This window comes from Arvicola amphibius, chromosome X (assembly GCF_903992535.2).
Source record: "Arvicola amphibius chromosome X, mArvAmp1.2, whole genome shotgun sequence".
NCBI lineage: Eukaryota > Metazoa > Chordata > Mammalia > Rodentia > Cricetidae > Arvicola > Arvicola amphibius.
This window is the reverse complement of record NC_052065.1, coordinates 92,450,903-92,477,253: the sequence shown is the minus strand read 5'-3', so window position 1 is coordinate 92,477,253 and position 26,351 is coordinate 92,450,903. Positions and strand designations below refer to the sequence as shown.

Sequence of the window (26,351 nt, the reverse complement as noted above, 5' to 3'; positions counted from 1 at the left end):
AATGAACATATTTGACAGAATTGATTGGAATCTGTTAATAAGCAAAAGAAAACATTTAACACAAATAATTGGAACTCATTAGTAAGCAATGACAATATTTGGCACAATTGATTGTATAAGACCATGCAGAATTTTTTATACACAAATACAATGAAACAACTCTAGGGGCAGGAAATATGACTCATTGGTTATGAGCACTGGGTGTTCTTGAAAGGACCCAATTTCAAGTACCAGCATCCACATGGTAGCTCACAACCATCTGTAACTCTAGTTCCAGAGGATCAGTCATCATCTTCTGGGCCCCACAGGCAGGAGGAATTTATGGAGTGTACATATATAGATGCAGACAAAACACCCATATACATAAGATAAAATTAAAATTAAAAATTACACTTACAGTATAATCCAAACAAGTTATTCAGGGATAAAATTTAATCTAAGAGATGAAACTACCAAACATCAAGAAAAAATAATTTCAAAAGACCCACATAAATAGAAAGACATTGTATGTTCCTAGATTGAACAATTTAGCTTTTTAAAGAATTATAATATTCAAAGCAACCTATATATTTAATGAAATTACTGTTAAAATTTCAACAGTTTTTTTTTCAGAAATGGTAAAGCCAGTCTTCAAACTGCATGGAAGTCAGTCTTCAAATCTCATGGAATTGCAAAGGGACCCAAAGACCAAACAATCCATTTAAAAATAGGGTGCAGAGCTAAAGAGAGAATTCTCAACAGAAGAACCTCAAATGGCCGAGGAAACACTTAAGGAGATGTTCAACATCAGGGAAATAAATGCAAATTAAAATGACTCTGAGATTCCATTTTAAACCTGTCAGAATGGCTAAGATCAAAAACACTAATGACAGTTTATGATGGAGAAGATGCGAAGCAACAAACACTCCTCTATTTTTAGTGGGAGTGCAAATTTGCACAGACACTTTGGATGTTAGTGTGGCAGTTTCTCAAAGAAAATTGAAATCAACATACCATAAGACCCAACTTGGGTATATACAACTCTTGAGCATATACCCAAAGGATGCTCAATCATATTACAAGGACACTTACTCAACTATGCTCATAGCAGCATTATTCGTAATAGCCAGAACCTGGAAACAACCTAGATAGCCCTCAACCAAAGAATGGATAAAGAAAAAGTGGTCCATTTAGACAATGGAGTATTTCTCAGTTGTTTAAAAAAATGACAGGAAATTTGAGGCAAATGGATGGAACCAGAAAAAAAAAATCATCCTGAGTGAGGTTACGCAGACCCAGGAAGACAAACATAGCATGTACACACTCATAAGTGGATATTAGCTGTAAAGTAAAGGATAAACATGCTACAATTCACAGACCTAGAGAGGCCAGGTAACAAAGAAAGCTCAAGGTGTGAGGTGGGGGGGCACATGGATCTCCCTGGGAAAGGGAAATAGATCTTCTGGGTAGACTGGGAGCAGATGGGGATGGGAAATGAGGGATCAAGTGTGTGGGGTGGATGGAGGAGGACAGTACTGAAAGCCATGACTGGAAAGGGGTGACATTTGGGGGTCAGAGAGAAACCTGGTACAAGAGAAACTCCTAGGAATCTATAAGAATGACCCCAGCTAAGTAAGACCCCTCGGAATAGTGGATACATAGCATGAGCTGGCCATCTCCTGTGATCAGATAGGTACCTAGTGCAATTGTCATCAGAGAGCCTTCATCCAGTAAATGATGGAAACAGATGCAAAAACCCACACCCAAACATTAGACCAAGCTGGGAATCCTGCTGAAGTGAGGGAGGAAGGACTGTAGCAGCCTGAGGGGACATGGACATCACAAGAAAACGCACAGAAACAACTAACCTGGGCTCAATGGAAATCAGAGTCTAAACTGACAATCAGAGAGCCTGCATAGAACTGATGTACTCTGCATCTTTTCATGTGTTGCATAATATCAGTATATCATTTTTGTAGAAATATCTATTCAAGGCCTTTGCTTATTTATTCTATTTTTTAAAAACTATCTTTTCAGGGCTGGAGGGATGACTCAGAGGTTAAGAGCACTGGCTGCTCTTCCAGAGGTCCTGAGTTCAATTCCCAGCAACCACATGGTGGCTCACAACCATCTGTACTGAGATCTGGCGCCCTCCTCTGGCGTGCGGACATACTTGGAGGCAGAATGTTGTATACATAATAAATAAATCTTTTTTTAAAAAAACTATCTTTTCTCATTTTACCTACCAATCCCAGTTACCACTCCCTCCTTTCCTCCCACTACCCTCACCTTTCCTCCTACCCTACCCCCCATCCACTCCTCAGAGAAGGTAAGGTCTCCCATGGGGAATCAACAAAGTCTGTCACATCACTTGAGGAAGGACTAAGCCCCTCTGCCCCACCGGTATCTAGGCTGAGCAAGGAATCCTTCCAAAGGATATGGGCTCCAAAATCCCAGTTCATGCACTAGGGATAAATCCTGGTCTCACTGTCAGTGGCCTCACAGACTGCCCAAGCCACACAACTGTCACCCACATTCACAGAGCCTAGTTTGGTTTTATGTAGTTTATCATTCAACACTATAAAAATGAAAAGTGAAAATATAAATATAAATACAACATGTTTAATTAGGATGGCCATGTTGAAAATTTAAAGATATTGGTGAATATATGTTAAAGCAGGAATATATTATTCTAGCTCTAGGAAATATTCAGAATGGATAAATCTAAAATGCTGGAATACTGTATGACGTTTTTCTGAGCTTAGGGATGTGCAGAATGTACTTACTGGATGCCAGGTATTATTTTGCAATAATAAAAATATTTGGAGTTAATTAGGGCCTCTATTTCATACTGTGAAGAAAAACAATTCTGAATGGTTCAAAAGCATTAACTATATAGAATAAGTATCAAGGATTCTAGTACACAATGCAAAAAGGAATGATAAATTTTTAAAAATTGAAAAATAGGATGATGTATGATTCCCCTCTGTACTCTGAACACCATTGGTTAACAAAGGAACTGTCTTAGGCCTGCGCAGGGCAGAATAGAGAGAGGTAGGTGGGGAAAACTAAACTGAATGCTGGGAGAAAGAAAGTTGGGTCAGAGAGAGACCATGTAGCCCCGCTGGAGACAGACGCCAGAACTTTACCCAGTAAGCCACAGCCTCATGGCAATAGACAGATTAATGGAGATGGATTAATTTAAGATATGAATTAGCCAGAAATATGCTTAAGCTATTGGCCAAACGGTATTGCAAATAATATGGTTTCTGTGTGGTTATTTTGTGGCTGAGCAGCTCAGAAATAAACAAGCAGCCTCCTTACAACAATAGCACATCATCAAAATTTTTAAATTCTCCTAATTCAAATATATAATTAGGAAAAAGAAAATATTATTCACAAACAGGCAAATAATTTGTGTATCCTTGGATCACACACAAACAACATAAATTTTAATACACACATGACAAAAAATGTGTAATCAAAGTGTATAAATATCTTATAATTACAAATATACTCTAATTTTTATAATATTGATAACATTTTAGGAAGATATTTGTCTCAAAACAAATGTTCAATAACCACTTGGAAAGATTATCAACAAAAATGAAAATGCAACTTAAAAGAATAAGATAATTACTTTATATCCACCAAGATGTCTATAATTAAAAGGATCCTGATTGAGAGCTAGTTGTGGAGGCTCATGTTTTTAATCCCAGCATTTGAGAAGCAGAAGCAGGTGCATCTCTGTGAGTTCAAGGTCAGCCTAGTCTACATAGCAAGTTCCAGGCAAGTCAGGACTACACTGTGAGACCTGTCTCACCAATAGAGAAAAGAAAGACCCCTGTGTTGTATGTGCAGCTCCAGGATAGAAAGCATGCCTACCATGTGAAAGTCCCTGCATTCCACTCCCAGTAAGCAAAATATCCTACAAACCTGCTGGTGGAAATATAAAATAGTACAATCCCTTCAACAAATGCTTCCAGTGTTGATTATAAGGTTAAATATATACTTATATGACCCAGGAATTTTATGCTTTTCATTCATCCAAGAGAAATGAAAATCACATGTCCAAAGTGCCCTGTATGCAAATATTCACAGTGACACAGCAGTTTGACATTTTTTTAATGTACCATGGTAGAGTGAAATTTGCAAAGATAGGAATCTGTGTTACTTTATTTGGAGTGCTGACACTGGCCGGTACTTAATTGTTGTGAGTAAGCATGTATGTCAAAATTTGTTAGGGTTTCTGATAGGTCTTGGTGCATGCTATCATATGTAAATTATACTCCAATAATAATGATTTTAAAAAGAAAATAAAAGAGGAGGCAGAATTGAGACCTGGACTCTTTCAGTAAGATGTCCCCAGGCAACTCCCATGAGGGATGCTTCATTGAGGTCTCTGTTTGTGCCAAGGAATGCGGAGGCAAAACATTGTTGGAATAGCTAAGTTATTCACTTGTTTCCTTAAATTTGCTAAATGCCATGCTGTATTTACAGAAATACTCAAAGTATTTATTTAAATTGCCTTTAGGTAATATGGCATAATCAACATATGTTTAACATATATGCAGAGAGACATTCTTAGCTCTCCTTTTATTATCACTCAGTTTTACCAGAAATAATCTAGCAATTTAAAATCTAAAGATGTTTCCTACAAAATTAGAGAAAGTACGTTCAACAGATCTTCCCTGGAGCTTCCTACCAACTTGTTAGCTCTCATTTTCTCTTTAGAATTATTCCCATTGCCCCATTTTTCTATTTCTCTGTTGGCAACATTTCATTTCCAATCATCTACCACATTTCCCAAATTACATCTGTTTTTAATTACATCAAATATCGGTATATATACAAATGATAAGATGATTAACAAATATCCATAGAGATAAACTAAAAACTTGTTTTAATACCATCCTTTGGACTTATGGTAAAATGCTAGAGACAAAAGAAAATTGACTGAAAAGTGAAACAAATAATTTAGGCCTATGACTGATTCTACTTATATTTCAATATATATTACAAATATCACTCACACAAACACACACATATATGTTTATAATTATCATTTGATCTTAGTTGTATTTGAAGAAGACATTACAGATCCCATAGAAAGTCAGTTATCATTTAAGGGATATTAACTCTTTGTCAGATATTAATGACCTTAGTCTAATAATAATAGTGGGATTAATAGAACAAGAAGCCATAACTAAAACCAAGTATGACATTAATGTTCCAAACTAAACCATTCCACTATACTGCCTTAGGCACTTCAGTGTTAGCTAGTACATACATTTTGGACAACAATTCCAAGCAAGACACATTTCCTGCCTACTGCACAGCACCAAAATGTTAAAGCAGACCGTCTTCCCAATTACTCAATTTTTTGGTATCCAAGATAGACTCTGAGCATTCCCCCTCTGCTTCATTAATAAAGTCTAGCCTAACAGCTTGCTGTGATCAAACAGATGAAGGCAGCAATGTGGAAAAGCTAAACGTACCTCCTACACTCCCTTATGACTACCTGACAAAGGAATGACTAAGAGATGTGCAGAATCCTCGAAGAACATGAGTATGGCGTGCCTAAGGGAATGCCATTCTCATTTCTCCCAGCTGCATTCCCCTTCACATTTCCAGACACAATGAGAAAACCTACATCCCCTTTGTTTAAATCTCAAAAATGTTGCTGTACATAACTAATCATCAATGTGCTTAGAAATTCTAACCATAACTAAGAAAATGGATAGAAGAAAAAGAAAAAAAGAACTAGTGTATTTTATTGCTATCGATCATACTCTATTAAACCTCTTCCCCTCTATTTAATTTTTAATAAGTATTTATTATAGGGAAGTCCTGTGCTACTACAAAAGGTCATACCGAGTCTGCTATTGAATTTATACATCCTCTGCACATCCACAAAACCCTCATTTCAGCGTTATTAAAGAACTGACGCCCAACTAAATTCATCTATGTTGACAGAATTTGTTTGCCTTGAAAATTTACACCTTGGGTAAGGACTGGTAGCAGCAGGTAATACAACGTCACACTTTCAACAAATATTGAGAAAAGGGCAAAGTGATAGAATTTTAATTTTATTAAGGCTTCAGAATAAACTGTAGTAGTAAATCTCAATTTCTCTTTGATTTTAAATAAGTGTTTCTCATGGAGAAGCTCTACATCACTAAAAATTTCTTTTTAGGTTGCTATTATGTTGAGGGGGTTTGACTGGGCTTGAGCATGGGGCCTAATGTCCACTAAAATACCTTCTTAAATGTCTACTAGAAAATTACCACATAACTTACAAATTCAAAATGTCCTTAATCCAACCAGAAACATCTTTTGAAAAACATTTAAAATTCTTCCTTTGGAAAGTTGCTATCATTTTCCAGAAATAGTGATTAAAACAATAAATTTTATTTTTTTGTCTTCAATCTACTCTTCTTTCCCTTTAATGACAATGAAGCCATAAAACAAATGCAGGCAGAATTAATGAATAATTTGTTTAAATCCAAAACCAATCTGGGTAAGATTTCTCATGTTTTTAAACCCAGAACTCAGGAAGCAAAGGCAGATAGATCTCTGAGTTGGAAGACAGACTAGTCTACAGAGTGAGTTTCAGGCCATCCAAGGCTACACAGTGAGCCAGCTCTGTCTGAAAAAAAAAAATCCAAGAAAGTGAAAATATAAAATAAACTAAAATTCAATGTTTAGCAACATTTTATTGTAGAATTAACAGATATTAGCAGAGAAAGACTTATAAGAGCAAAAAGTGACTCATAATCTTAGGACCAGTATTTTGTGTTAGTACATGTCATCTTTTAAATGTTTCTACTCTTTAATTAAAAAAAACCAGACACACAAAACACTTCAAAGCCCAAGCTAGCATGGGATTTATTATGTAACACAGGCTGGCCATAAATTCATGATAATCTTTCTGCCTTGGCCTGAGTCCTGGGATTATAGGAATAAATTACCATATCTGGTCTTCTCTTTCACTTTAAAGAAATGTCTTTTGTCATATGCGTTATAGCAAGAGACCCAGCCAAGAGCTGCTTTCAGCAACCAAAGGAACCTCCTAACCTTTTTTGGACCTCTGTTCAGGTAAAGTCAGATCCTTGATTTCCCCACAGAAAAGAATGTTACAAGAGGCTAGTGTGATGCACTGTTGGAGTTTCTTGAAAACAGAAAAAGGGCACTCAGCGAAAGAATACAGCATATACAACAAGGCTGTGGGCTTTTCACTAGGAGAGCTGTGCAGTAAATGTCATAGTATAGCATTTTGGTGGCTTTCAAGTTACATCCCAAAGGGTTGCTAAAAACCTTTTATTCCCCTCCCTTTTCTCCTCTAGTTCATTCTTTAAGTATATAATGCACTCTAATTACTTCCTCTTTCCATCCTCTCTTATCTCCCTCCCTCTCTTATCCCTCCATCACTTCCACTTCCTAAGGCACAACCTGAGGGGTTTTGGGTGTGAGTGCTTCTGTGTGTCTGTGTGACCCATTTACTTTAGCCAGGGTAGCCTGTGTGAGCACTGGATCTGGATTATCGACTGGAGCCCGGTGGATACACAGCCGAAGGCAGTGACTATCCCTTTTTCAGAATCAATTTCAGCAATGAGCAGTGAGTGGTAGGGCTCCCAAGGTTTTTTTTCATTTATGCATAGATTGACATTCTATTCTGCAGGCATCTGACACTACTAAGAGTTCGTGGTTACAATGGTTATGTCTTGCCCAGAAGATGTTTTTTCAGAAGCTCCTTTCCCTGTTTTTCAGCTATTAAACTCTGTCAATTAGCTCTTCTCTGCAATTTTCTAAGCCAAAAGAGAATAGTATAAATATCTTGCCTAGGGAAGAACAATCAACCATCCCTGGAGGTATAAGATAAAACCATGGTCCACAAGGGTTTCACAAGGAGTTTAACATATGTCTTTTGATGTAAGTGGGATTTCTAATGAGATTCCTAGGTAGGAAATAAGAAAGACGATACACACTTAGATTTTAAGCGGAATTGACTGCTATTTCAACACTCTTTAGAGTATCTCCATGTAACTAAAAGATGGACTTGGATGGTCGCTGGTCCTCTGTGTTCCTCTTCTCAATTAAAACACAAATCTCCTTTATCTACTTTTCACTAAATAATAAAAAGAACTGCATATAAAAGAAATTGTGTTTCTATGCAAGGAGTCGTCACTTCAAATGTTCTTCTGAAGTTCATTTGAATGTTCATTGTGCTGGAATCCTTCATTAGCAGCTGGAGAGACTTCAGTCAGACTCTGGAGTGAACTCCTTCCCACTTACATGATTTCCTAGTTTTCCCAGGTTTTCTATCTAGTCTCATCTTTTATAAAGAAGGTACATGACGTGGTGAAATTTTTGAAGGTGTTCTAAATGCATCTTGCATTATGATATGGCTACGGGATTGTAGGGACTGGAATGTGGTGGCTTCAATGAGAATGCCCCCCATAAACTCATGTATTTTAATATTTGGGACTACAGTTGGTGGAACTGTTTGGGAAAGATTAGGAGGTGTGGCCCTGTTGAAGAAGGTGCATCACTGGAGGGTGGGTTTTGAAGTTTCCCAATATGTCTCTCTGTCTTACAGACATCACCTAATGCTCCAGAGCCTCATTGTTATGCCTGACTGCCCTGATGTGATGGTCTTGGGTCCTTGGAACCAAGAGCCCTAAATTAAACTCTTTTATAAATAAATACATAAATAAATAAACAAATAAATAAGTAAGCTGCCTTTGTCATAATGTTTTGACACAACTAACTAAGATACATGATAATACTGAAAATTTACTTTTGGACTAACATTGCTGTGTGTGGCGCATGCACACGTGTGCGTGTGTGTACATGTGTTTGTGCTTTCCAAACTTAAAAAAGGAGCAAAAATTAAGCGTCATTATATTTTATCCCAAAGCAAACAAGTTAAGGTTCTAATGAGTACACATTTCTACTATTAACTGATTTCAGGAGAATCTATCTTGGAACTATTGTCACTTGGAATACTTTCCTTGTCTATTAATGTTTAAACTCCCTTATAATAAATTACATTCTAAACATTATGAGGGAAAACATATATGAAAAGGTACGCATGTAAGAAAAACTTGGAAAGAGTACAATTTGTAATAAATTTTTACCACTAAAAATTTCCAGCCTTTTCCAATTAAATTGAGGTCTGATTTTAAAATAAAACCAAGTAGTACAATGTTCACAAAACTCAAGAAAATTAGTGATACCTCATTTGGAACTTATCGTTGTTTTCCAATAGATTAGCAATTTCATATTATATTACTTACATATATAAAGAAACACAGTATTTCTGTTTTTCTATCTGTATCATGGAGTATAGGTACTAAGAACAGCATCCTTAATGTAAAAATTGTCAAGCTACAAACTCAAAAATGGCCAGTCAATTAGTCTGGAAAACAAATCCAAGCCTCTGTGCATGAACCTTTTTTCAGCCTCCTCAAAAAAAAAGGTGACCTTTTCAGTTAGATCTCACTTGCTATTTTCCAACATTAGTCTTTGTATTTTTTCATTATACAGTAGACACAAATGAAGGCAAGAAGACAGTGATAAGGTCTAATGAGTTTGTACTATAACATAAAGAAGTCTTTGCTGGAACTGCAGAGAAAAATGGAAGGCCTAAACAGGCTATAAAAGATAAGCAAACAAGTAGAATCAAGAGAAGTTACTGCTAAGAATGAATCTTTTTGCCATTAACCAAATTTCTAGAACTTGAGCATACTTTCTGAAGTAAAAATATTAAGAACCCAATAATTCACATGATCATAAGATCTGGAAGGGGAAAAAGCTGTTAGCTCTCTTCTTCCAAAATTTATCAAATATTTTTAGGAAATATTTGTTGTGATAGTGAGAAAATTCACTATCTGAGGATATAAATTTTTATAAGACAGTAGAAACCTTTAACATACATACCTCTAGGGAAAATATATAGCTTAATTGTAAAAAATCACAATGCAAAAGGAATTGACTCTTTTATTTTCTTTTTAAAAACAGACTGGAAAGTAACATTAGCATAGCCCCTGAACAAACTGACTTATTTCTAGCTGGCTAGGAACTACTCAGAAGAGGCTTTGTGTTTCAAAGCCGAAATACAGCTTTTTATTATAGAAAGCTTCATAAAAACATATTAACTTCAATGAACTCAAAATTAACATAGGACATTTCCTCTAGGGCATTGCTAAGGAATGTTAGGAGAAATTTCACTTATAGAAAATAAACCAAATAGTGTTTTTCTTAAATATTATTAACAGTAGTCAAATGTGAGACCCATATGCACTTTAACTTCCTGTTTTCTATAATACTATCAAAAAAGAAAAAAATTCTTAAAGAAAAACAAGGTATAAGAAAATAAAACTATGTGTATGATTCCAGTCTTCTCTTTCTACAAACAACACAAGAAACATGACACATCACTCTTCTACAATAAAAATTAATACTTTTGAGACTAGAAATTTAATTAATCATGAAATTTTGCTTTTCACTAATTTAATGGAAGTCTTCTGCTGGATAATGCAAAGTATAGAAGTATGAAATATGGTCACTGTTCTTGAGGTAATTCTTACTATAGGTATGAATAGATGTATAAATAGAAATAGACACACACATACATACACTCAAACATTCGCCCATAGATGACAACATCTAGTTTTAAGATTCTACAAACAAAAAAGATTTATGTTAAAAATATGAAAGCGAGGAACAGGGAGACAGCCACATGGATGCAAAGCTTTCTGCACAAGCATTTGGATCCTAGCATCCATCTAAAAACCAGGTCAGGCGACACAGACCTGAAGCCTCAGCACTGGGGAGGTGGAGAGAGACATATCCAGGGATTTACTGACTGACCATCTAGTGTAAGGTTGAGCCACAATGGGAGACTCTATGTCAAAAAGTGAGGTAAAGACCAGTCAAGGAAGACACCCACCCCTGACCTTTAGCCTCCACATATACTTGCATGCAATACAGGTAAGGCATAATAATATTTTAAAATGCTGAAAGCAGAGTTTGCTCTAACAGTTGAAGATGACGGAAAAGGTCAGCATCACTTCATACTTCCATTTTCTCTTCGGGACTGGTTCTGTAACCAACCGGGATAAATAAGACTGGAAAATCACACTCGCAGCTCTCTAATCACTAAACTAGTGTGAACTAGAGCAAGTTTGTGAAAAGACCTTCCACATCTGCCTCTGCAAGTAACCAGCATCGTATTTCACCGATCATTTTGTTTTCCCTGTATGGTAATAGTTCTCTGTAGAGCCCTCATTTACAAAAGGTTTAGCTTGGGGCCTTCTAGCCCTCATAAAAAGTACCAGATTAAAGATTTCTATCACTATGTACAATGTGGTGGTTTGAATGAGAATGGCGCTCATAGGCTCATATATTTAAACGATTGGTTCCTAGTTAGTGGACCTGTTTGGGAAGAATCAAGAGGGCCTTGTTAGAGAAAATGTGACCTTATTGGAGGAGATGTGTCACCGGGGTTGGGCCCGCACCAGGGAAACATACCCCTTTTCTCTTTCCTACGTGTGGTTCAGGATGTAAAGCTCTCAGCTCCAGCTCCAGTACCATTCCTGTCTGCTTCCCACCATGATGATAATGGACTAACCTCTAAAACTGTAAGCAGGCCCCCAATTAAATGCTTTCTTTTATGAAAGTTGCCTAGCTTATGGTGTCCATTCACAGCAACACAGCGCTGACAAAGTCAGCCATATTAAAATTATAACTCAGTAACATTTAAATGACTTATTCTTACTGCTGGAGAAATGTTTCAGTGCTGAAGAGCACTTATTGCTCTTGCAGAGAGACCAAGAATTTATTCCCAGTATCAACCTGATAGCTAATAACAGTCTGTAATTCAGTTACAGGGGATCTAATACTCTCTCTGGGATTCGTTGGGCATCAGGAACACACATGGCACACACATACATGCAGGCAAAATAGTCATGACCATAAAATGAAAAGAACTAGTAAATTCTTACAAAAGCCTTGATTTAAAAGGGACAATAAACCCACCATTTTAGGACAAAAGAATTCAAATGTTTAACCACAAACAACAGAAAGTAATCTATCTGATACAAATGTATCACTATGCCCTTCTTCCACACAAAGAGACATCATATTATGTCTAGTAGATCATGAGACTGTGAGAAGGACCTCTCTTTAAGAAGATATCGAGGGGGCTGGAGAGATGGCTCGGAGGTTAAGAGCACTGGCTGCTCTTCTAGAGGTCCCGAGTTCAATTCCCAGCAGCCACATGGTGGCTCACAACCATCTGTACTGAGATCTGGCGCCCTCCTCTGGCACGCAGGCATACATCAAGGCAGAATGTTGTATACATAATAAATAAATTTAAAAAAAGAAGATATTGAGGGGCACATAAATAATATACAGAACATATTTTAAAATTACAGTAGTGACTCTTTTAGGGGGCAGGGGACAGTCTTTGAGACAGGGCTTTTCTGTGTAGCCCTAAGTGTCCTACAACTCACTCTGTAGACCCGGCTGGCATCTAGGAGATTTGCCTGCCTCTGCCTCCTGAGTGTTGGGATTAAAGATGTGCGCCACCATACCTGACTGTGTAGTGTCTCCTTCTTAAGGCCACTTTTCTCCAAACATCTGAATCTCCTCCAGAATTAAATGTTATATATGCTATAAGAAATACTAAAATTGGGGGCTGGAGAGATGGCTCAATGGTTAAGAGCACTGGCTGCTCTTCCAGAGGTCCTGAGTTCAACTCCCAGCAACTACATGGTGGCTCACAACCAGCTGTAATGAGATCTGGTGCCCTCCTCTAGCATGTGGGCATACATGAAGACAGAATGTTGTATACATAATAAATAAATCTAAAAAAAGAAATACTAAAATCAAACAACATTATTTTCCTACATGTAGGAGAAGTATACAAATACTTTGATTTAATTTCTTAATCTTATTTAATTACTGTCAAAAGCACAATTTGATTAAACAGATTGGCACTTCTTTATAAATGACGCTTTACTCTCTATATTAAATTATAACCAACTGTAAGATTTTGTGACTAAATGAACAATTAAAGAATTAATTATAGTAGAAACCTGCTTCATTTTGTAGAATTTGCCTTTGGTTGTTTTCCATTAGCAAATAGCAAGGGATTCAAGAGTCCCATTTCATCGGAGTGCCAGGCGCCATCCTGCCTTTTGGTTAAAGGCCAGCCGAAGCTGCTAAGGAATAAAGAACAGTTGGACCTGTACAGATTATGAAGGTAAATATACTTAAGCATTGATGCATAAAATGAGAATCTGGTTTCTTAAAATGAAAGGAGCCTATGTGTCACCTAGCGCAGTAAAGATGCCTCTCCAAAAACCCCTGAAGTACTGCTTCTCTTAAAAGAAACTAATTTTTAATAATAAAGATTTAGCCAAGTGGCTGGGTGGTTCATTTATAATGTTAATTAGCAAAAGTATATTTTTGAAAATGACTTCCAATCCTTGATTGCTACAGTCAAAGGAGGATGAAATGATGGAACGATTACATTCTAGAAAGAAAATCATTAGAGGATAGGGCCAAATCGGCCAACCAAATGGGCTGGAAATTGAGCCAGTCTCTGTAGTAGATAGAAAAAAAAACATAATAAGATTATTTCACAGGCTCTCTTATACATTACTAATAGAAGTTTATTTGGAAAATCATGTGGAAAAGTAATTTGGCAAAAGCAGGTACCCATCATCTAGGCATTTAAAGTTCACCTATTCAAATGCCACCTGGAGAAGTCATAATGCATAACAGTTTGTGACTTTTGCAGAGAAATACATTAGAATTGCACGGGCTACACGGCTGGCAAGCAAGCAATAAAGCCATTTATGTATTTAGGAAGCAAAGACAGAAAGCAAAGTAGGAAGGGTACAAAATGGATGGAGAGCCACTTATTCCATATATCCTGACAAGTTTAATATTTTTCTGAACAGAAGGATGGTGGCTCTGGTGTTATCTCCCCAAGATAAGGGAACATACATAGATTAACAGAGTAAAGCTTTTGGAGTACCACAAAAGGTAAGATGAAAGACAGCAAAAGGACTAGGCAAATGCGTAGCCATTTAAGGAAATGCCCACTAGGCTTCTATGGTGTAGGGATAGTGAAAAGAGTGGGGGAAGAAGGCAGAAAGGCTTTATATTCCCTAAACATCACAAAACTCCCCTAGGGGAGGTAGTCAGTGGCTTGAGATCCTGCATATTCCTTATAAGCCAGAAGAAAGAGTGTTATTCAAGATGGGCAGGTTTCATCTTCCCACTAGAAAGAAAAATGAGAGAATGAATAGTTCACAAAATTAAAATTAAGCCATTGTGGATAAATACTTTAGGTAGACAAGTCAAGTGATCAGTTAAAGGGAGGGGTTATTGGCGCTCAATGGTAAATACTCTTCTGACCCAAAGAGGCCAGAAGAAGGTATCTGATCCCTGGAGCTGGAGTTACAGGGAGTTGGCAAGCCACCTGACAAGGATGCTGAGAATTTAACAGCCTTCTAAAGCACTGAAAGATCTCTTCCGTCTCTCCCTTTAGGGGATAATTTGATTCCTCTGTTTTAATGTGTATAAACTGGGGGATAATCTCATGATGAGGCTTTAGAGCCAGAATGCATTACTTCAAACCTTGTCCTAATCACATTAACTATATCACCTTAGACAGTCAGTTAATATCTATGTAACTCACAAAAACACACAAACATACGGAAAGAGAAAGCATTTTATCAACCCAAACCTTCAAGTACAGAAAGGATACAATCATGAGAATAAAAATAATATGAGGAGTGAGAGAAGATATTTGACATGCATATATCTTGACAGATGGATAATATTTAGAATACATGATATCCAAAAATTCAATAAAACAAAATCAAATCAAATATCCCAGATAAAAAGTGAAGCATCCCTGCAACCCCAGCATTTGGGAGGCTGAAGAGAGAATCACCAGGAGTTTGAGGTCAGAGTGGGTTACAGAGTGAGATCCTGTCTTACAGAAACAAAAAGAGTGACAGGCAGTGGTGGTGCACACCTTTAATCCCAGCACTCGGGAGGCAGAAGCAGGAGGATCTCTGTGAGTCTGAGGCCAGCTTGGTCTACAGAGGGAGTTCCAGAACAGTCAGGGCTACACAGGGAAACCTGTCTTAAAAACCAACCTCCCCCTCAAAGAAACAAAAGGGGGATGGGCTATACCTGTGAGTAAGAGTGCTTTCTGTGAAAGCATAAGGACTTTGTTTCAAATCCCTAGCACACATAAAGCCAGCATGACCCTGTATGCCTATAACCCCCAAATTGAGAAAGGGAGTCAGGAGGATCCATGGAACTCAGTGGCCAGCCAGCCTTACCCAAAGTTGAGCTTCAGGTTCAGCAAGAGACCCTGTCTCAGAAGATAAGTGGATAATATAGAATATTATATGAAGAAGATAATAAAGAAGGTAACTAATATCATCCTCTGTCTTCTGCACAAGGCAACAGTTGGAACACTGAGTGCAAATACAAATCGCCAATATGAAAAATATGAAAATGCCTCAATTATTAAAAGTAGATCAGTCATCTGATCCAGCAGTCTCAACACTAAATATATAACAAAAGGGAATTAAATCTGTATGTAGAGACAGCTACATATCTGTGTTCACAACAGCACTATTCACAACAGAGAAGAAATCCAAGGAACCTAAGTTGCCATCCACAGATGAAGAAAAAATAGCAACATACATATACATTGAATATAAAAGAAGAAAACACAAGTCATTACATGAAGACAGAATTGTAAATTACTATGTTATGCAAGATAAGCAAGGCACAGAAAGACAAATGCTAAAAATCTCCCTTATATGAAGGATATAAATAAGTTGAAATCATAGAAGTTGAGAATTAAAAAATGGGTTTCAGAAGCCTCAAAGAACACATAGGAAAAAGGAATGAGGGGCTGGAGAGATGGCTCAGTGGTTAAGAGCACTGCCTGCTCTTCCAAAGGACCTGAGTTCAATTCCCAGCAACCACATGGTGGCTCACAACCATCTGTAATGGGGTCTGGTGTCCTCTTCTGGCCTGCAGGCACATACACAGACAGAATATTGTATACATAATAAATAAATAAATAAATAAATATTTAAAAAAAAAAAAGAAAAAGGAATGAGACAAAGGTTGCTTAATGGGAACTAAGCTAGAGAAGAGTAAGAGGTTCATGTTAACACATTATTACACAGGAGGCTGACTATAGATAATAATTATGTCATTTCAATAAACTAGGAATCTGATTCTAAATGCTTTCACCAGTAAGAAATGATAATGTTTAATGATGTAGGTATATTTAGTCTGACTAACAATATACACATTTTGAAACAATGTAGTAGTCTGTTCATGTATACAATTCAATGTATCAATTAAAAAGTAAAATAAAATTAGAAACAGTATTATCTCCTTAACAAACATAACTACTAAAAGGTTCGCATAATTCATATGTTGATTTATAAATTTCCTGAGTCTATTTCATATTCAAAGTCTATTTCATTATTCAAAGTCTAAAAGTAGCCAAAGTGCCAAAGTGTTTCACACATTAATTACTTATGACAGAGGTGGTAGTAGTTAAGGATTAAAATACAGAATAAGATGTTCATGGAATAAGTAACTGATTAAAATAACTTGCAATCTTGAATTTTAGAAACATATTTTACAGAAGTAGGATGACATGGTGGTGAGTGCATGTCTGTAATCCAAACACTTAGAAGTCGGAGGCAGAAGGATTGCAAGCTGGAGGGCAGTTTAGGCTAAGTAGAAAGACTCTGGCTGGACAAACAAAACAAGAAGTGGAACGTGTAAGTTGTGGCTTTGTATAAATATAAATAGTATTTTTAGAACCCCATAAAATTATTGTTTTAAAATTAAGAATTTTCAAGGTAGGTGGTAGTGACTCAGGCAGAGGCAGGTGAATTTCTGAGTTCAAGGCCAAGCAGCACAGAGAAACTTTAAATAAAAAACAAAACAAAACAAAATTTAAAAAACTAAGAATTTCCATATGCTAAGGTGTAGTGATGAGCTGCGGGCAGGCCTGTTTTTCATTCCGCCCGGCTCCCAGCCGCCTGGCTAGCTTTACACGTGAAATAATTACATGGAAACTGAATTCTTTTAAACACTGCTTGGCCCATTAGCTTCACAGCCTCTTACTGGCTAACTCTCACATTTTGATTAACCCATATTTAGTAATGTGTGTAGCACCAAGAGGGGTGGCTTACCGGGAAGATTCTAGCCTACATCTATCTTGGGTAGGAGACAGGTGGAGGGAAGTGGCCACGTTTTTAAAGAGAGAGACCACGCCCCAGTGGGCTGGTATCTCAGCGGCTATTGGCTGAAGGAGTGGAAGGAGCTCCCACAACACTAAGATAAAGACTTCATAACTGAAAATAATACATAAAATTGCACAATGTATAATTTTATAATTTAATAATTAAAGATTATGTATATAAGAAGGAAGCCCCCCAAAATAATAGAAGTTATTTCTTGACTACTAGTAGAATAATGGTCAAATTTTTCTTCACTATACCTTCTCATATTTTCTAATTTCCCAACATTGATCACACATCACTTGTAATTAGACAAAAAGTCAACATATAGACTGGTTAAATAGAGAGCATATAATTATTGCCCCCCAAAGAACTGGAAATAGAATAAAGAGAACATACAAAATTCCCTAAAATAAATGATTGTAAAATCAAACACATACTACTAAACTAGGCAAAGCCAAATATTGCATTTGTTCAAAGAAAGGTATAGTAAGCAATTGCTGTGGTATTATGGAGAAATGAGTAGAGTCCATCAAGGCAGAAAGAACATTGTCTTAATCTTATCTATAATGTCTAACACACACACACACAGATAGAGAGAGGGAGTGTGTGTGTTTGGGGCACTGTACTTAAATAGAACAGTATACATGCAACCCTTCAGTTATTATGAGTTTGCAAATAAGCACATGTTGAAAATATGCTAGAACTGAGCAAAAACTGAGATCAAAAAAGAGAACCGAAACATCCACCCCAACAATATAAGTGTTTTAGAAAAGCTTTCCCTAGGGCACAGTGGGAAAAATATACTGCAGAAAGTAATGTACAAGAAAGCTGAACTATAGGAAAGACCATGATAGGCCTTTAAAATCACATAGAGAATGAACGGAAGACATGGAGTTAATTAACAAGTTAATAGGCAAGGATGTAGCCAACTGCAAGAGTACTTGTTTAACATGTTTAAGCCTCTGCTTTCAATCCCCAGTATCTCCCGTCCCCTCAAAACCCCAGAAACAGGAAATAGAAGAAAACAACAAGATCCTAATACATCAAGTATTTGTCTCCAATTGGAGACATTGTTATGAATTTGTGATTTCAACATGTAGAAACCTTTGAAGAGATTGATGTAGAAGCAGTTATGTATGTACTGTTCTACTTAGTATATTGCCTACAATCACGTGTGTGTGTGTGTGTGTGTGTGTGTGTGTTAGGCATTAAGGATAAAATAACACAATGTGTATTTCCTAGGCCTGTCTGATGAAAAGGGTTATGGAATGACCGCACAGTTACAATGAACATGCCAAGTACCACATCTTAATTTCTAAATAGCCTGTTTCGTGAAAAGAATAGAAGTGGCTCATTCCAAGGTTAGAACGAGGAAAGTAGAGATGACCACTTGTGATGTCAGTAGATGAAGAGATGCTCCAAGCTGGTAGAAACACATCAAAGGATACAGGTACCAGTGGGAAAGAACTCCAGGCTTGGCATATTTAGAATCATTTCAGTAAATACTTGTAGTGGAAAGAAAATAATTCACTATGAATAAAAATGAGGCAAATACTCATTTTTGTTCATTTTATATTTATAGAATTAATAATACGTAAATAAATTTAAACTGGAAATGTATTATAGTAAAATTCGATTAATTAGTATAGAACAATTTTGAAAACTAAAACTACTTTTACAAATGGAACTGTAAACAATCATTCACTCCAGAAAAATTAACAGATATTAGAATTGGTGAAGAAATTATCATTAGGGCTGGAGAGATGGCTCAGAGGTTAAGAGCACTGACTGCTCTTCCGGAGGTCCTGAGTTCAATTCCCAGCAACCACATGGTGGCTCACAACCATCTGTAATGAGATCTGGTGTCCTCTTCTGGCCTGCAGGCGTACATGGAGGCTGAACACTGTGTACATAATAAATAAATAAATCTTAAAAAAAGAAACAATACTTTAAAAAAAAGAAATTATCATTAGAAACAGATGATTTAGCCAGATGTGGTGACACATGCCTTTAATCCCAGCATTTGGGAGGCAGAGGCAGGTAGATTCCTGTGAGTTCAAGGCCAGCCTAATCAACATAGTAAACCAGAATATGTAGAGAGAGCCTGTCTCAAAAAAAAGAAATTATTTGGATATTTGGACTGTCTCATGATATTACCCTGTACAGTCTCAAAAAATATCAGCTTGCAAGGGGAAGAAAATGAGTTTACAGTGGACAAATTTAGAAGATGTTATTCGAACCAAGCTGTAAGGGGAACTCAAGATAAAAAAAGGGGCATCGTATCTTGCATATACAAAAAGCCACGGCCAAGTCAAAACACGGGGAAAAATTCTGCACTCTTACAAAATATTAGCACAGGTACATATAGAAATATATGTATAAGACTACAGATACAGAGCTGAGGATGGGGTTGGTTGTAAAGTGCTTGGATAGTGGGTTTGGAGTCCTGAATTTGATCCTCAGAATTACAAAGAAAATACATATAAACATAGATAGTTGAATAAACAAAATCAGGTATGTGGGTATAGGTAGATTAGTAAAAGTCGACAAACTGAATCGATCATTTTTGGCAGTGCTGTACCACCATATGTCCTTATATACCACCACATCACAACAGACACATTTCCGCATACTTAAAATTATTGAGGAAGCAAAAAAAAGAAACATAGGCAATATTTTTCCAAGAAAATAATCTATCACTAGTTGTAAGTAAATTAAATTTTATCGCGATTACATAAAATCATACAAGCTGTATCTGTATACAGACAGAGAACAAGCTGATCTTTAAAGTACACATCTATTGGGCTGGAGAGATGGCTCAGAGGTTAAGAGCATTGCCTGCTCTTCCAAAGGTCCTGAGTTCAATTCCCAGCAACCACATGCTGGCTCACAACCATCTGTAATGAGGTCTGGTGGCCTTTTCTGGCCTGCAGACATACACACAGACAGAATATTGTATACATAATAAATAAATAAATAAATAAATAAATAAATGTTTTTTAAAAAAGTACACATCTATTTACATTATGATAAATTGCTTTACATAAAACGAGCAGGAAGAGATGTAAATCCCATTATCATTAACACTGCACCTTCTGTGTCCAAAAATTGTAATAGAAATAGATTACATGCAAAGGAGACAGTATAAGAGAGCTAAGGGTGAAGTATGAATTTAAATTTTCCAGCTCTACAATTCATTGCCTATGTGACTTTTAGCAAGTTGCTTAACCTCTCTGTTTCATAGTTTCCTCACGTACAAAGTAGTTCTCTCTATATATATGTATATGTGCATATATATGTATATTCACATACATTGTAGATCTCTTAAGAAGACACCACAGAGCAAATGTGGTGTGTTTGAATCCCTGGGTTCAATCCCTAGCACCACAAAAAAAAGAATAAATATGAAAATTTACCTTACTATACTAGCATAGTATTTAGCACATAATAAACACTGAACGATGTAAAATAAAACGATAATGAAAACAATGATGACCATTTCTTCCTACAGAACATTCATAGAAGAAAAATTATTTCCTGACCAATAGTCTTAGTCTTACCCTTGATAAATTCTAGCCACTGGTCACAAGGTACATAGTATGGTTTAAATTGTAGAAATGCATCTGCTCTCTTCCATTAAAAACAGCTCACAGATATCTGTATGCTAGAAGTAGTATTTATAGCTATAGCCATAAATCTACAAGCTTCTATATTTGACAATTTGTATAACTATAATTACCTTAACATAAAAATGTGCTATTTCCATCCCTAAAAATGACTCTTCCAGCCTAACGTTGTCTTTATGCTTACTGCTAATCATTCAGTACCTGGGTTATTTTACTCTACCTAGTAAACCTTCTTCCTTAAAACTTTTCATATATGTGTGATATCCAAATCTGGCATAACTTCAGAGATAGAGAAATCACGTAATTATGAAAAAGTAAAATGATTTAATAAGCAATGCTCTTTCTTATATAAACACCTCAATATTAAACAATCTCAGTGAAAAACTACCTCAACTATGGTCAAGTTGCACTCTGCAGAAGGTCACCAATATCCCTAGCACAAGTATGGAGAGCAGATGCCATTCATAGTTTCGAGATGATTAAAACTTTCGTTTAACTAGGCCTTTTATTTGTGAAGCAGGAAACACAAACCCCTGGATTTAAAAGAGGGACAAAATTTTAATCATAGGAAATTGTCTAGAAAAATGTCCTGTAAAAAAATATATAGGAGAGGAAAAACAATTACTTCATAAACACTTGTTTCTTTAAGAATCAAAAAAAAGCTTACACATAAGTTTTGTCAAGCACAAAAATTTCAGTTTTGATATAAGCAGATGTAAACTGGCATGCAGTGTTGTTATACACACCTGTATAATTGGTATCTAGTGCAGATTTATTAATAGCAAGATCATTAAAAGGAAGGATTGCTTCATGAATCATCCACAAAATCTTTGCCCCTGAGGCAAATGCTATAAACAATAGGCACTAAGATGATCTTCGAATGAGCTATTTTCTATAGCACAATTATAATTCAGTCTAACAATCTTTAGCCATATTGACTGTCTAAACATTACCCATTAAAAATGTTCTGTACCCAAAGAACATTATTAAATCACACATCTACTTCGTTAGAGGAAAATGATAGCATTCATAATTAAAATATTTGCTATGTGCTTTCAGCAGATTTTCCTTCATGATTATGTTGTGATTACAATAACATGAAAGTTACTTTTTATATTGGTGGTACACACATTTTTCCAGGATATACAAAGGGCAATGTGATCTGAGGTGTGCTGAGTACAATAGGGACCCTGTTAGCTAACTTTAAAATGGACCCAGAATATCTTCATCGAGAGACTGAGAGTCATTTAACCATGAGAAGGCCTATGCTATGATGTCATATTTAAGTGATTTGAAAAAAAAAACCACCCATTATGATTACTCAAATAAAACACTTAAATAATATGTCATGCACTTAGTTAAATGAAATTAAGTACCATGGCCTTCGAACTGGAGAACATTTTCTGCAAGAAAGCCATTCATTGGCATGTACCTTTTACCTCCGGAAGGAGAGAGGGTGTTGGGACAGCAGACTGTGGCATCCGTGCTACATTCCTAAAAGCAAGTGGAACTTTTTGCTCTGTCATTTCCCATGTTCATCCTCCCCCACTCTTCTAACCCACAAAGCTCATGCCCATTTGAAAACTGAGAATTCCTTTCTTGTCAATAGGTGAAAGGCAAATTCTAAATTTGTTCAGGTGATTTTGTGAGTTTAAAAGAAAATTGTGAGCAAACAGAAATCCCTAACTTTTAAAAAAAAGATGCAAAACACTCCTGAAGTATAAGGCTACGCTTCTCTACTTCACTCTGATTGGTATGCTACTTTAACAATTGTATAGGAATGATGTCAACAGGACAGAAAGCAGGGCAGAACTCTGCCGACCTGGGGTTGGGGGGAGGTTCATGTTGCTTAAGAAAAGAGCACACGTGAAGGGAAGATCTCCATCAAGGCTATTAACACTTTGACGGTAGTTAAATTTTAGAGGAAACCAAATATTAAACTATACGCCAAGTTTAAAGAGTGTGTGGGCTTGGGTACAAGTGGTGAAAAAAGCTAGCTGGCAGACAGTAACCCAAGGTGGGGGGAGAGAGAGGAAGAAAAGTTTTAAACACCCACCAGAGCCCAGTGACCCATTAATATGTGTCCCCACAGCCCTGCCCAGCCCTGGCTCCACTCTTGTCCCAGAAGAGGTAGCTGCAGGGAAGCAAGCGGCCCTGTTTTTAAACACTTGAAATTCTCCCTCGGACCAGCGTTGTGAATTGTGTTTCTTTCTAGTAAAAGCTAATTTTGGCTTCCCTAGCCAAGGTCAAGGAGTAAGGAAGGTAAAGGATCCAGTGGTTTCCGTGGGAGCGAGCGGCGATGGGGCAGGAGGGAGGACTTACCGCAGCCTCTGCGGGCTGCCCCCACAGACACAGGGCCAGCAAGAGCCAGCCGGCGGCCAGGCACACTTCAGGCACTTGCATTCTTCTCTGGCTCCCGCAGCTCCTTCAGCACCCGCACGGAATCCCAGGTCCGTTCGGACCGATTGACATAATCTTGAGGGGTTATGGGGAAGAGAGCTAGAGCTAGGAAGGAGCAGTGAGTGTCCCAGTTATGCTGGTGCACTTGGGTGAAGAGAAAGCTTTTATAAGAGTGAAGCAATTGAAAAAAAAAAAAAAAAAAAGAACAAGAACAAGAAAGAAGAAGCTGTTCTTCCCTCCCCCCTCCCCTCCCCAAAGCCGGTCTCTCGGGAGCACTTTGCCTTCTGTTGGGACTTGCAAACTTTCCGCACTCACGTCCTACAAATCTACTTTCCTCGCTCTCTTCCCTGCACCGCCCCTTCCCAGCCAGCGCTGGGGAATTTGAGTATCACTCCGCCACTGCTTCACACTGCACCGGCAACCTGCGAGGGAGTGACGCTCAGTTATTTGAGGGAGGGAAACTTCAAGATCAGTTGACTGAACACCTCAAGCTCAGCCACCAAGATTTCTTATTTGTTCATTTGCAACTTCTCTTAATGGAACTATTTCCTGATCAGTCCAGCTTTTTCTCTGATTTGAGCTTCAAAGCCACTTCCAAACAGACCTGAGCTGGGACTATTTTCTGTTTAGCGGATGGATTTCAGAGATATGGTGCTTTTTATTGTTAATCATTAGAAACATTTTTTTTTTGCCTCTGCTCCCTGGGCTGCTGGCCTTTGCATTCCAAGTGCTCATGGGACAGAGTTTCTATATACAAGCAGAAGATGAGAAAATATTAGATATCTATAAATGAAGTAAAAAAATGAACATATATATTTGTAAATCCTTAATGCATGTTAACACATGTAAGATAAAATGTATTAAGTAGGTTAATAATTTTATATGGTTTAATATTATCATAACTTAGTTATCTACTTTTATTTCTTTTTCTTTTTTTGGTTTTTTATTTTTATTTACATACATTGAGTTCCATAATTAACAATTATTACCTGTATCGAGCTAACATAAACATATGACATATGGCTGTCATAGTGTTTCTGGACTATGACAGGTAAATAAATAACATTAGTATAATTCCTTATAATGAGCAACATCTCATTAGAATTGTCTATAAGGAGCCAATAGTACCTGAAGTAGATCTCAGATGAAGTAGTCATGAATACTACCTTGATAAATCTTATAGGCTTTTTAAGTACCGAAAGACCAAGAAGATACTTTACGTGGACACATTGGAATGTCTTTCAGGAATCTGCTGAAGATCTCTTCAGAACATTTCCATTCTCGGTCCCTGGGTTAAACTACATTCTCTCTATATTTTGAGTTGTCTTATGAGGACCAATTCATCCTCAGGTTCCAGTTAGTTTAGAGATTTGGACTTAGAACTACAGAGATTTCTACACCCCCCCCCAACCCCCCGCTTAGTGTACAATCAGTTAGAATAAGAGTTCGTGCATTTGGGTTCCTGGGGCAGGTACTTTCAGGTCTATCTGTCTTTGTAGTAGTAGCATACTTAATTCTATTCATGCATAAGTCTCTAGAGACCTGCTCATGAAGCTTTAGGACTGTTACTGTAGAGATGCTTGAACTGAGAAAGACAAGCAGCTTACCAAGGTGGGGGGGATGATTGACAGCAGACAACCCCGCCCCGTTCCCCTCCATTCCTTCCTCCCCGGGCGCATGGAACTATCTCCTGAGTGCTACAAGTTTTAGCGGGCACCGCTGAGTGTGTTTTCCTTCGGAGCACTTTTTTATCTAGCAGCTCTCTTAGTTTCTTCTAAACTAAGCCATTTCGCCCCCTTACACTGTCCTGAATAAGGAACAAACTGCCAAGCATCAACGGAGCCCGATGAGCCCGCGCCGCGGAGCAGCTTAGCAGTCTCCTGGGACCCAGCTCCGGAGGAGCCACAAGCATGCACCCTGGGTGAGCTGTTGCTGCTCAGAACTTTTTTCTCCTTTTCAACTTTGGGCTGCATTGCCCGGCCAGAACTTTACTTGCATTTCTGTCACTGCAAAAAATAAGTGCGAGTAGACATCAAAAGGAAGCTGGGGGCTTGGGAGCGGGTGTTGCTCACTCAGGACCCTGTAGTCCAGAGAGCCCATGTTTCTCACCCTCCCTCTCCTTTCAGATTGTGGCTGTTCCTGGTTTCCTTATGCCTCACCAAAGAACTGGCAGAAGCGGTAAGGCTTCAAAAGACACCCCCCCCCCCTTTTTTCCTCTTATGTTTCCGTTGAGGGTAACAGAGGGTTGCACCAAAACAGAGCCTTTCTAATAGGAGTTAATAGGGTTCTTGAAGAGGAATAGTTAGCATAGTGTTAGTTTAATGCTTTTGGAACTCAGTAATCTTCCTGTCTTAAACCATTGTTGTAGGTTTGGAAAATAGGAAATAGAGGTAGATAGTGCAAGATGTACAATTTGTGAATCTCTTCAGGACAACTTCAGATGACTGACCACTGATGCCTTCTTTTGATAGGCAGATCTGCAAAGCTGAAGAAACATAGCTTTCCCTAACCTGTAAGAACATGGATTGGCACAGAAATTTAAGGGTGGGAAGAAATCATAAAGGACCGGGACCTGAAAGTGGCAGCAGTCAAATAGGGGTTAAACTTTGTTTTCTTGTAAATCTTTTCATGCATCAAAAAGTTGAAATGCTTAGGACAGAAAAGCTTTCTAAAACTTAACCTTTAGTGGGCTGCTTAGGTATTATCCATGAACTTACCTAGAGATTCCAGGCAATGGAATTTCTGTAGCTATCTGGTCAAGAAAAGTTTAATGGATCCCAGAAAATAGAGACGTCCCCAACGCAATTAGTAGGATAATTTCACCAAGGTGAAATGACTAAATGATCAGATATGCCAGTTTTCCAGTTGAGCCAGTTAACTCACGCTGTTCAAATAATAAGTCATTAACTATCGAGTTCTATTTCATCTGTTGGTTTAAAAGAAAAACTGTAACAGTGAAAGTAATTTACAACACACACAATAAATAAGCATACTTGCGTTTTTTCATCTTGCAAATTGAAATTATATTAACGGA

General features: G+C 37.4%; 1 protein-coding gene across 5 annotated transcripts in view; it reads right to left on the bottom strand.

The window, feature by feature from the left end:
• Positions 1 to 23,484, bottom strand: part of Col4a5 (collagen type IV alpha 5 chain) — a 193,293-nt gene extending 169,809 nt beyond the window's left edge. For all 5 annotated transcript variants that reach the window (XM_038316567.2, XM_038316569.2, XM_038316568.2 and 2 more), the window contains exon 1: positions 23,240 to 23,484. In XM_038316567.2, coding sequence (XP_038172495.1) covers positions 23,240 to 23,320 — 81 coding nt within the window. In that variant the 5' untranslated portion in view covers positions 23,321 to 23,484. The remainder of the gene's footprint in view (positions 1 to 23,239) is intronic.
• Between the last annotated feature and the right edge of the window lie 2,867 nt (positions 23,485 to 26,351).